This window comes from Gossypium hirsutum, chromosome A05 (assembly GCF_007990345.1).
Source record: "Gossypium hirsutum isolate 1008001.06 chromosome A05, Gossypium_hirsutum_v2.1, whole genome shotgun sequence".
NCBI classification, from domain to species: Eukaryota; Viridiplantae; Streptophyta; class Magnoliopsida; order Malvales; family Malvaceae; genus Gossypium; species Gossypium hirsutum.
The window spans coordinates 29,833,190-29,843,489 of NC_053428.1; the positions used below are offsets into that span (position 1 = coordinate 29,833,190).

At 32.9% G+C, this 10,300-nt stretch overlaps 2 protein-coding genes across 2 annotated transcripts; both read left to right on the plus strand.

Moving 5' to 3' along the window:
• The first annotated feature begins 250 nt into the window (after window positions 1-250).
• Window positions 251-2,105, plus strand: LOC107957543 (ubiquitin-fold modifier-conjugating enzyme 1). Its single transcript, XM_016893076.2, has 3 exons — window positions 251-791; window positions 866-927; window positions 1,692-2,105. Exons 1-3 carry the CDS (start codon window positions 459-461, stop codon window positions 1,819-1,821), a joined length of 525 nt encoding a protein of 174 aa, XP_016748565.1. The 5' UTR covers window positions 251-458; the 3' UTR covers window positions 1,822-2,105.
• A 5,659-nt stretch (window positions 2,106-7,764) lies between these two features.
• Window positions 7,765-9,693, plus strand: LOC121203094 (uncharacterized). Its single transcript, XM_041112151.1, has one exon. It carries the CDS (start codon window positions 8,027-8,029, stop codon window positions 9,401-9,403), a length of 1,377 nt encoding a protein of 458 aa, XP_040968085.1. The 5' UTR covers window positions 7,765-8,026; the 3' UTR covers window positions 9,404-9,693.
• Window positions 9,694-10,300: the final 607 nt, after the last annotated feature.

Consider the following 10,300-nt stretch of genomic DNA (forward strand, 5'->3'; position numbering starts at 1 on the left):
CTCTCTCAATTTTGTTTGTGTGATAAAATAATCTATTAATTAAAGAATAATTCTCTCAGTAAAAATTTAAATTAAATTATTACAATTTAATTTTTTAATAGTTCACCATAAACTCAATAATTACAAATTCGAAATATAATAATCATATAATAGTCATCCTGATTTCAAAGATGCATAGAAAACTTGGTACGATTAACACGCACCCTAAACTTATAATATAGAAATTAAAAATCTTTAACCGGATTAATATTGAATTATGGGGACAGCATTTAAATTATGTTACTGTATCTATTTCCCACAATAAAGATCGAATTTCCATCTATACCCTCATTGATCTGATATAATAACATTTATTTTCCCGGAAAAAAATAACTGGACCTTTAACAAGCAGCGATACGTCAGAATTCGGATTCCCGGAATAAATTATCTAGGGTTTGCAAAAGAGGTGAAACCCGCAAATGGAAGGCTGGGACCCGAATACGAAGTCGACGCTAACACAGATCCCGCTACTGACGACGAAGGCGGGTCCCAGAGACGGAGCGGCATGGACTCAGCGGCTGAAGGAGGAGTATAAGGCTTTGATCGCCTACACGCAGATGAATAAGTCCAACGACAACGATTGGTTCCGGATATCCGCAGCCAATCCGGAAGGGACTCGTTGGACCGGCAAGTGTTGGTACGTCCATAACCTTCTCAAATACGAATTCGATCTCCAGTTTGATATCCCCGTTACTTATCCGGCCACTGCTCCCGAGCTCGAGTTGCCCGAACTCGATGGCAAGACTCAGAAGGTGAAATTCGATTCTTCTTTTCTCTTCTGTTAATTGCTTGATTTGCTGATCTGATTTTTTTTCCTTTTTGGTAGATGTACAGAGGAGGGAAGATTTGTCTGACCGTGCATTTCAAGCCACTTTGGGCAAAAAATTGGTATGCTGAATTTAGGGTTTCCTTTTTGTTTTTCTGATTTGGTAATTATAATTCATTGGATTTCATGCTATCATGATTTTTTTCAGTATCAAAGGATACTAAGGAAATAGAAAGTATACTTACTTCTCTTTAGATTTCATTTGACGTGTGCTTAATGTGTACAATTACTAATCTAGATGTTCGGTTCTATGTTGCCTGGACTTGGGTCGTAACATAGGATTATTTTATTTTATTTAAGTTCTTCATGTATTTAAAGGATACTTGGATGACCATATGTTCATTGTACCTATATTCAGAATGTGTCGGACACTGGTAATGGAAATGAAACCTTTGATCAAGTAGAGGAAGTTTACATGACATTGTCTGTGTTCTTCGTCAGAACATTTTCATTTGACTTACATGGATAGATGATTTGTCCTTTGATAAACTTGATTTTTTCAATATGTGTCCTATGCAGGCAAATGATCTAAATGTTAGTTCTTATTGATGCAGTCTAATATGTAGCACCTAAACTATGTTGATTTTGATCTAAAAGAACAATAGAATCTGAAGTTATACATGAAGTTTAAGGAAGATATAGGGACAATTTTGAGCTAACCATGGGGCAGAAGGGACTGGGATTGCTTTATCCACCTCCGTTCCCACTCTTGCATGAATTTTGCTAACATCCTTCTCTATCAATATCAGTTATTCAATAATTCTATCCATCAGATCTAGCGCACACCCTTTTCTGGAACTGTTACTCAATTGTTGTATTTGTGCAGTCCTAGGTTTGGAATAGCACATGCACTGTGTTTGGGACTTGCCCCATGGCTTGCTGCAGAGATTCCGATTCTCGTCGATTCCGGGATGATCAAGCATAAGGATGATGCAGCCACATCAAATGAGTCTTAGCATGCCGATGCTGGGATGATCAAGTATAAGGATTATGCAGCCTCGTCGAACAAGTCTTAGCATATTGGATGTTAAAGGCGAAGCTTGAGTTTTTCCTAAATAAGCGCACGGGCAATAATTATACAATTTCATTGACAAATTAATCTGTCTTGTGATGAATTGATAATGTCGAAGCCTCTTGATTTCTTACTTTTGAAATACAAATAGGATCTAATACTGCTACTGAATACTTATTGTCAAAGATTGAACTGAATGTGCCTATCAAAGATTAGCTCTCTTCCTAAGTCGTCGGTGGCTTCTCCACTCCTTGAAATTTGAATCAAATTTCGCATTGTTTTTCCTATAATTGTTGTCAAGGCGTGCGCCTAGGTTTTGCGTAAAATCCAAGATCGGCCAAGTTAAATGATGATAATTTTCTTTTAACAATCTAATTTATGATTATATCTGTACTTATTTATATAATATCTAGAACTATATATAATTTATTCTTAACCCTTGAATAAGAGGAGATAATACGTTTTAACATCTTCGAACCTATGTTTTCTTTCAAAATAAGATTCAGTCATGATAAATTTTGAACATGAATACATTAATCAGTTTTGTCCCCACGCAAATAATCATTGACGGCTTAAAATTATTGGTTTATTCCCAAGTCCAAATCCCCACTTAACATCACACATTATCTCTTTTTCTTCTTTTAAAACTTGGATATTCCTCCGGGATATGCGGGCAGGGCTGCCATGACACCAGTTTCTACTGGAATAAGTTAACGTTGATTTTGAATTGAAAATAAAAATGTTTTTTAATATTTTATTATTTGGTAAAACTATTGTGGAAGTCCTTATATTAGGAGTTAATTTGTATTTTGTCTTCTCTATTCAAAAAAATTAGTAAATTAATCCTTATAAATTAGATTAAAGAGCAAACTAGTTCTATTAAAAATTGGCAAATAAAAATTTTCTACTATTAAAAATTGATTCTTGTAAATAGAAAGAGGTACATGTGGCACGTAGAGGTGTCTATGGGTCGGGTTGGATTCAACCAAAATTTTAGGTCCATTTGCTAGACTCGGTCTGAAAAATGGGCCTAAAATTTTGCCCAAGCCCAACCGAATAAAATGCTAAAACCCGGGCTTGGCCGGGCCTGTGTTAATTTTTTTATATAATTTTTAAAATATATAATAGATCAAAAATACTAAAAACATTAAAATAAATGTTTTCTAACAAATTGAAAATAAATTTAAAAATATGTATACTTAAATAACACTAGAGGTGTGCATGGGCCGGGTCAGGCTGGGTCCATAAAAATTTTTTGCCCGTTTTCAAGGCCCGGGCCTGGCCCGGCCTGAATTATGGGCCTAGAAATTTGTCCAAGCCCGGCCCGGGAAAAAATAGTAGGCCCGAGCTTGGCCCGGCCCGACCATATTAATTTTTTTTGCTTTTTTTATTAAATAAAAAAATTTAAAATATAATAAATAAAATACATTTAAAAACATAAAAACAAATATTAAAACAAAAAAACAAATAAAAAATGAGACTAAAATAATTCTTAAAATAATACATAAATTAAAAATATAATAAAAAGTAATTATATTAAAATTGAAAAATTGAAACAAATTAGAAATAAATTAAGAACCAAATTATATTAATAACAAAAGTTTTACAATATCAAAATAACATTAAAAACAACAAAAAGAGTAAAGTCAAAGTACTAAAGTTACTTAAAATTAAAAATAAAAATATTTTAAAAATAATTTAATATTAAAATCGGGCCAGGCTTGGGCCAAAAAAATCTTATTTGGGGCCCGGCCGTTTTCTAAACGGGCCTCATTTTTTGTCCAAGCCCATTTTTTAGACCTATATTTTTACCCAAACCCTCCCATTTTTCGGGCTAGCCTTCGAGCCTGGTCGGGCCGCCCTGCCCATGCACACCTCTAAATAACACTAAGATAGGTGCAACATAACAAGCAAATGCCTCTAAATTAGTAACAAAATTAACAATAAAACAAGAGTTATATAATATCCAAATAATAACAACAAAATAGTGCAACGTAATAGTGAAATGGTAACAAAATAGTAAAAAAATAATAATAACAAGAAAATAGTAAAAAAACAAAAACATTTTTTTTTACATATTCGGGTCGAGCTCAGGCCAAAAAAGCCTTACTCGAGGCCCAACCCATTTTTTAAACATGCTTTATTTTTTGCCCAAGCCCATTTTTTAGACCTATATTTTTAGCAAACCCTCCCACATTTTCGGGTGGGCTTTCAGATCGGGTCGAGTGGCCCAGCCCATGGACAGGTCTAGTGACACGACATGTGTATCTGTCTAATTATTCTGTCAGCCACTTCAGTTTTTAATAGTAAAAATTGATGAAATTATTAACAGAAAATACCAATTTGCTCTTTGATTTAACGTACAATGATTAATTTGCCCATTTTTTAAATAAAGAGATTAATATGCAATTTGACTCCTAATCAAAGGCCTCCATGGTACTTTTACCTTTATTTTTTTAGGGTTAACTACCTATTTAGTCACTCAAATTCCTATTTTGGTCTCCCATTTCAAATATTTGTTATTTTTGTCACTCCAGTTAGATAAGTTGTCAATTTTAGTCACTCCCGTTAGATAAGTTGTTATTTTTAGTCACTCTACCGTTAAAGGCTTTTGGTCACTAGACAAAATGTTGAAATGGCCGTCTTTTAATTGATATAATAACAAACTTAATCCTTTAACACTTTGCACATTTTATCAATTTAATTCAAATTCTAAAAATTCAAAAAAATATATAATCTTAAAAACTTGAAAACATATATGATTTATTATAAAACGATACAAAAATATAAGATATTAATATATATAATTGTTGTTATTCAATTAAATATATTTCAAGTTAAGAGTTATATATATATTTTTAAAATTTTTAGAATTTAGATTAAATTTTCAAAATGTGTAAATATTGAGGATTAAATTTGTTGATTTTTTTAGAATTGTGATCAAATTGATAGAATATGCAAAGTGTTAAGAGCTAAATCTATTATTATATCAATAAGAAGAATGTCACGTCAGCATTTCGTCTAGTAATCGAATGACTAAAATTAATAATTTATCTAACAAGAGTAATTAAACTTGACAATTTATCTAATTGGATGACTAAAATAATAAATTTTTTAAATAAATTAAGAAAAGAGAAATGCTGGTAAACTCGAGTGATGAGTTTACCCTTATTTTCAAAAGTAAAACACTAGTGGACGAATCTGGTCGAATTTAAGAGTTCTTAAAAGGGACTGACATCGCTTAAACTGAGTTGAAAAGAAAACACACACACATATATATATTGAAAATTTGGAGTACAGCCTGCATTGTTTTTCAAAAGCACTTCTAGCTTCAATAGCACTTCTGGAAGAAAAGTTTTGCAGAACATGCTGCTTTTGGTTAAAATTTTTAGCTGAAATGAGAAGCTAAAATTTTTAGCTTTTCCTCACCCAAAAGCATTTTTAGTGCTAAATTACTTTTTCACCCCTCCAATAACATAGTACTTCCTTTTTTTTTCTTGGTACTTAATTACAAATGTGTTAAAATCATTAATTAAAAATAAAAAAAAATATTTTTTAAAATACTAATTACAAATATTTAATAGTTATATTTAAATATTTAAATATTCTAATTAAATTTTATAAATAATTAATATTTATTGCTTAAAATATTTAAAATTTATATTTTATATATTAAAATATTAACAAGAAGTTATAATAATTTTTTTATGTTCTTAATAAAATATAATAATATTAACTAATTTAAATATTATTTAAATGTATATTTTTTATTTGATAATAACATGTCTAAAATGAACATTTTATTTCTCAAAAGCACTTTTTGACAGCAATGCTAAACACTCAAATTTTAAACTAAATTTTTTAAAAGTAATTTTCCACATCACTTCTCAAAAGCATTGCCAAACTAGCCCAAAACACATGCACATTTCCTGGATAGAATGAATTTGAATTTAATAGTGAATGTGTTTAAACCGTAGATTCCAAATACAATGAGGTCATCTTGTATTTAATCCTTCCATTTTAAAAGCAACAGGGAATAAAGGTGTATTTGCTGGAGGCATTACCGCCGGGAATACGGTTCAAAGCCCTTCTGTTCTTAGTTGTCCCCCGCCTTCCCTTTATTTTAATATTATCTTTTAATTATTATAACCATAACGCCAGTTATTAAAAGGCAAAGACTAAAGACGTCACTATCTTATTAAAATAACTACAATTTTCATTTTACCTTGTAAGTTATAGAGTTGGTCAAACACAAAACCAAATGAAATTATTATTTTTTTAAATCACTATTAATCAAATAAAAAATTTATTCAATTTCTACACTTTTTAAAATTAAATATGTATCATCTTATTTAAGAATAAAAATCTCTCATCTTTTTATTATGTATCTATAAGTGCCTTTCGAGTCTAATATTAATATGTGAACGAAGAATTATCTTTAGCTTCTAACCACACTTTTCCATTTACTTAATGCCAAATATCAAAAACATGCTTGAATGAGAGTTTTTGAGAATCCACATTATCTTATTCATTTCACTTTTTTTTTCTGTAAACTCATAGAAATGTAACTTTCTTTCTTACATATTTATTGAATGGGATTTTTTTTTCAAATAATTTGAATTAAAAGCTAAAAAAGAATTTGGGAATTGGGAAGAAAATTTATGGACTTCTTGTTGAATACATTTAGAGCTCCCAAATAAAGATAATGAAATTGAAGCTACTTTGGACCGCATTGTTGTGAGTTCAATCTTGAAGTAATGTAATTTTTTTACTCTACTTCAAATAGTTTGTATAACCAATCCAATTCTCTTTCTTTTACTTTAGAAAATGTACTAAATTTTACAATGGCTTAATGATAAATTTGGTCACTAATGTTTGCAAGTTTTTTTAAAATGGCCCTAATTGTATTTTTGAGCTTTTTTTAGCCATCAACTTTGTTTCTTTTTTTCAATCTGCTTTTTTCTAACAAATTTAATGAAAGTACCATTAAAAAAACTAACGTGATGATGCGGAATTTCATATGTCGAATATTTTTAATGAAATACAACTGTAATTCCACGTCATCTCTATCCCTTTTTAATAGGAGAATGTTTTTTCCTCCTGATTTTCAGCTTTTTTATACTACCAAAATTCAAATTCGACTAAAAATAATAAAAATCAAGAGGAAAAGTTTGATTTATCATTCTCTTATTGGAAAGAGATAGAAATAGAGTGGAATCACAGTTTCATATAATCATTTTTCTTACTTAAATAACCCATTAAGATAATTATATGTGAAAAATAATAAAATAAATAAACAATACATTAAATTCAAAAAAAATCTTAATTTTAAAAAATAGATGTAATTATCTAAAATTTTAATTTATTAGAAAAACTTCTCAGTAAACAAACTTATAAAAGATGGAAACTTTTTAAAAGAAAAGAAAATTTGAAACATCAAATTTAATCATTACATTTGTTAGAAAAAGTATATTGAAAAGAAAAGAACAAAAATTTGTCGCTAAAAAAGATTCAAAAATACAATTAAAATCATCTTAACAAAATAAGTAAATATTAATGGCCAAATTTATGATAAAGGATTTTAGCATTAATCTCTCAAATTTGTAAACAAACTTGGTGTGATAAGAAGAGTAAAGGATGGATTTGTTATTTTAGTAGTCAAAATTTTCTATTTCTTCATTTGATAGTGTGTGCAGTTGAGATATTAGGAATCTTGGTTTTTTCAAGAGAACATTTACTAAATCAATCTCATCAAAGGTTGATCCTTTATGGTTATTTCCGAACTCATTAATTATTGGTCACTGGCCATGTGTGATCCAAATTTAGAGAAAAAAATTGTAGCAAAAGTTTATAAGTGAGGCATAATGAGTGGCAGAATAAAAGGGAAGAGGATTTTAATGATATAGAGATGAGTGGAATTTTTCACGCATATTCTTATATTTTTTAAAATAGGATAAAAATGGGAATTAAAAATATTTGCTTTTTGATTTTGAATAATGTCCCCTCTCAATCAACCCAACCCCCAATGGGTCCACATAGTTATTAAAGTGTAATCAAATCTTAATTTCCGCCGTTGTTCATTTCTGAAATGGAACCCTAAAGGCTAAGCCAAAAAAATCGACCAAAAAAATCCTCTTGAAATTCCTCCAATGGAGAACTTTTCCTACTCTTCGTATCCGGAATCCGGTGAATCTTCGCCTATTTCTCGAGAAATCGACTCCGAAAACCAGTCATGGGACGACCCGCCATCAACCAATGCTACTGCTAATAATAATGGTAACTATAGGGTCAAGTTTTTGTGCAGTTATGGGGGCAAAATCCAGCCGCGATCACATGATAATCAGCTTGCTTATGTCGGTGGAGATACGAAGATCTTGGCTGTTGATCGTAACATCAAGTTCTCCGCTATGATAGCTAAGTTATCTTCATTGTGCGGTGGAGATTCTGAGGTTTGTTTCAAGTATCAACTTCCTGGTGAAGATCTTGACGCGTTGATTACTGTTACGAATGATGAAGATCTTGATCACATGATGTTGGAATACGATCGGTTGCATCGTGGCTCTGCCAAACCGGCCAGGTTGAGGCTGTTTTTCTTCCCGTTGAGTCCAACGCTTGTGGCGTCGGGGTTTGGTGGGAGTGAACCCAAGTCTGAGCGGCAGTGGTTCGTTGACGCATTGAATTCTTTGCAGGTTCAGAATATTGATGGCGTTTCTCCTCCAGCTTCGGCAGTGCCGGTTGCCAATCCTGATTTCCTCTTTGGTTTGGATAAGGTGAATTTGCAGGGTTCGGTCCCTGCTCCGGGGACGGCGGTTGTTCAAGAGATTGTTGCGAAGGATGTGACAGCGGGATCGGAATGCGGACCAGAGGACCGGTATGTGGCACCGGACCAGTTGTCTCCGGCAGAGATCCAGAGACAGATCCAGGAATTGCAGAGGATGCACATTGCTGCTACTCAAGATCTAGGCATTTTACAAAGGAAAATGGATGAATCTAATCCTAGAACCTGCAGTACTCAAGATCATTGCAAAATTCCAGATAAAATCGCCACTTCACCAGCTCTAGGATCAGGTACGACGCCAATGCCAACGCCAATGCCGACGCCATATTTCCCGGAGCAACATGTAACAACCGCCGGTTATCCAGCAACGGCCATGGCATTGGCCCAAGGAACTGACCAACCGGTTTACCTGATTCCGGCCGCCGGAGTTTATCAGCAGCCACCAACATTGCGACAGGTAACTGGACCCGCTGGCCAGCCTTACTACGGGTTGCAGCGGGTAGTTCAGGATGTTTACAGGGAGCAGCCGGTTTACAATGCAGTCCCAACCTCTGTTATGCAGCCCAAGGGTGGGGTTCCTGAGTCAAGATATGTACAGGTGGCTTACGATGGGACAGGAAGACAGGTTTATTACACGGTAACACCATGCCAAGCGATGGCACCGGCGGCAACAGCAGGTGGTGTCGCGGCGCTGAATCAGGACGGTAAGGTTGCCGTGAATGCTAAGGCTCCACCGCAAACTTCTTAGGTATGATTTTTCTTAAAAAAATAAATGATATTATTATTGTTTTGTTTATTATGTTATAAATATAATAATATAGTCCTTTAAATAAGAACAAAGACTTTTACGGGTGAATTTTTTAATCTCTTATCGAACCTTTTTAAATTCATTTTATCAGAGTCCTTTGAGGAGTGTTTTAGTGTTTAATGCGTTATCTTTGACAATGGTTGACCACCTCTGTAAATTAGCTTCTTGCTAACTAGGCAAAGCCAATCCTTAAACACTGCTGGAAGTAATAAAAATAAACTTACCTCTTAGTTCAGCACTCCAATGTTTGGAGGGATTTTATACTGCTGCTGGAACTGTCTGATCTTGGGGTTACCATTGTATATTTATTGTTGCCCCATGTTTCTTTGGGATTTTCACAAGTTTGCATGTTTTCGGCTTCTTTTCCATAAGACTCAAATTCCAAGGATGTAATATGGATATTTATCTTGCGATACAAAAATACATGGGCATTACTATTGTTGGATTCGTTGCTCATGTAGTTGTCGTGGCAAGATCAAGTTCTTCAAACAAATGTTTGAGGACATGGATGAATTTTGTGACAATACCAACATGATCCTGCCTGGTTCTCTGTTTTCAGATTATTAAAATGGTTAAAAACTCACACGAAATCAAGCAGCATAGAAAATTGAGATGATACCCGCTTCTGTTGTGTTGATGATCTGTCAATACACTGCACTAGACTTTGGGTCTACCTTGCGTTTGCTTCCTACAGTTCGTAGTATATATAAAAGGAAATTACTAAAGCCTTCCACAACCTATCCATTGTCTTTCCCTTTCTTTTTTTTACATCACAACATAGTGAGTGAATTTTAATTTCAATCTTTCTGATGATTAAATTTCAATTTAATTCCTACA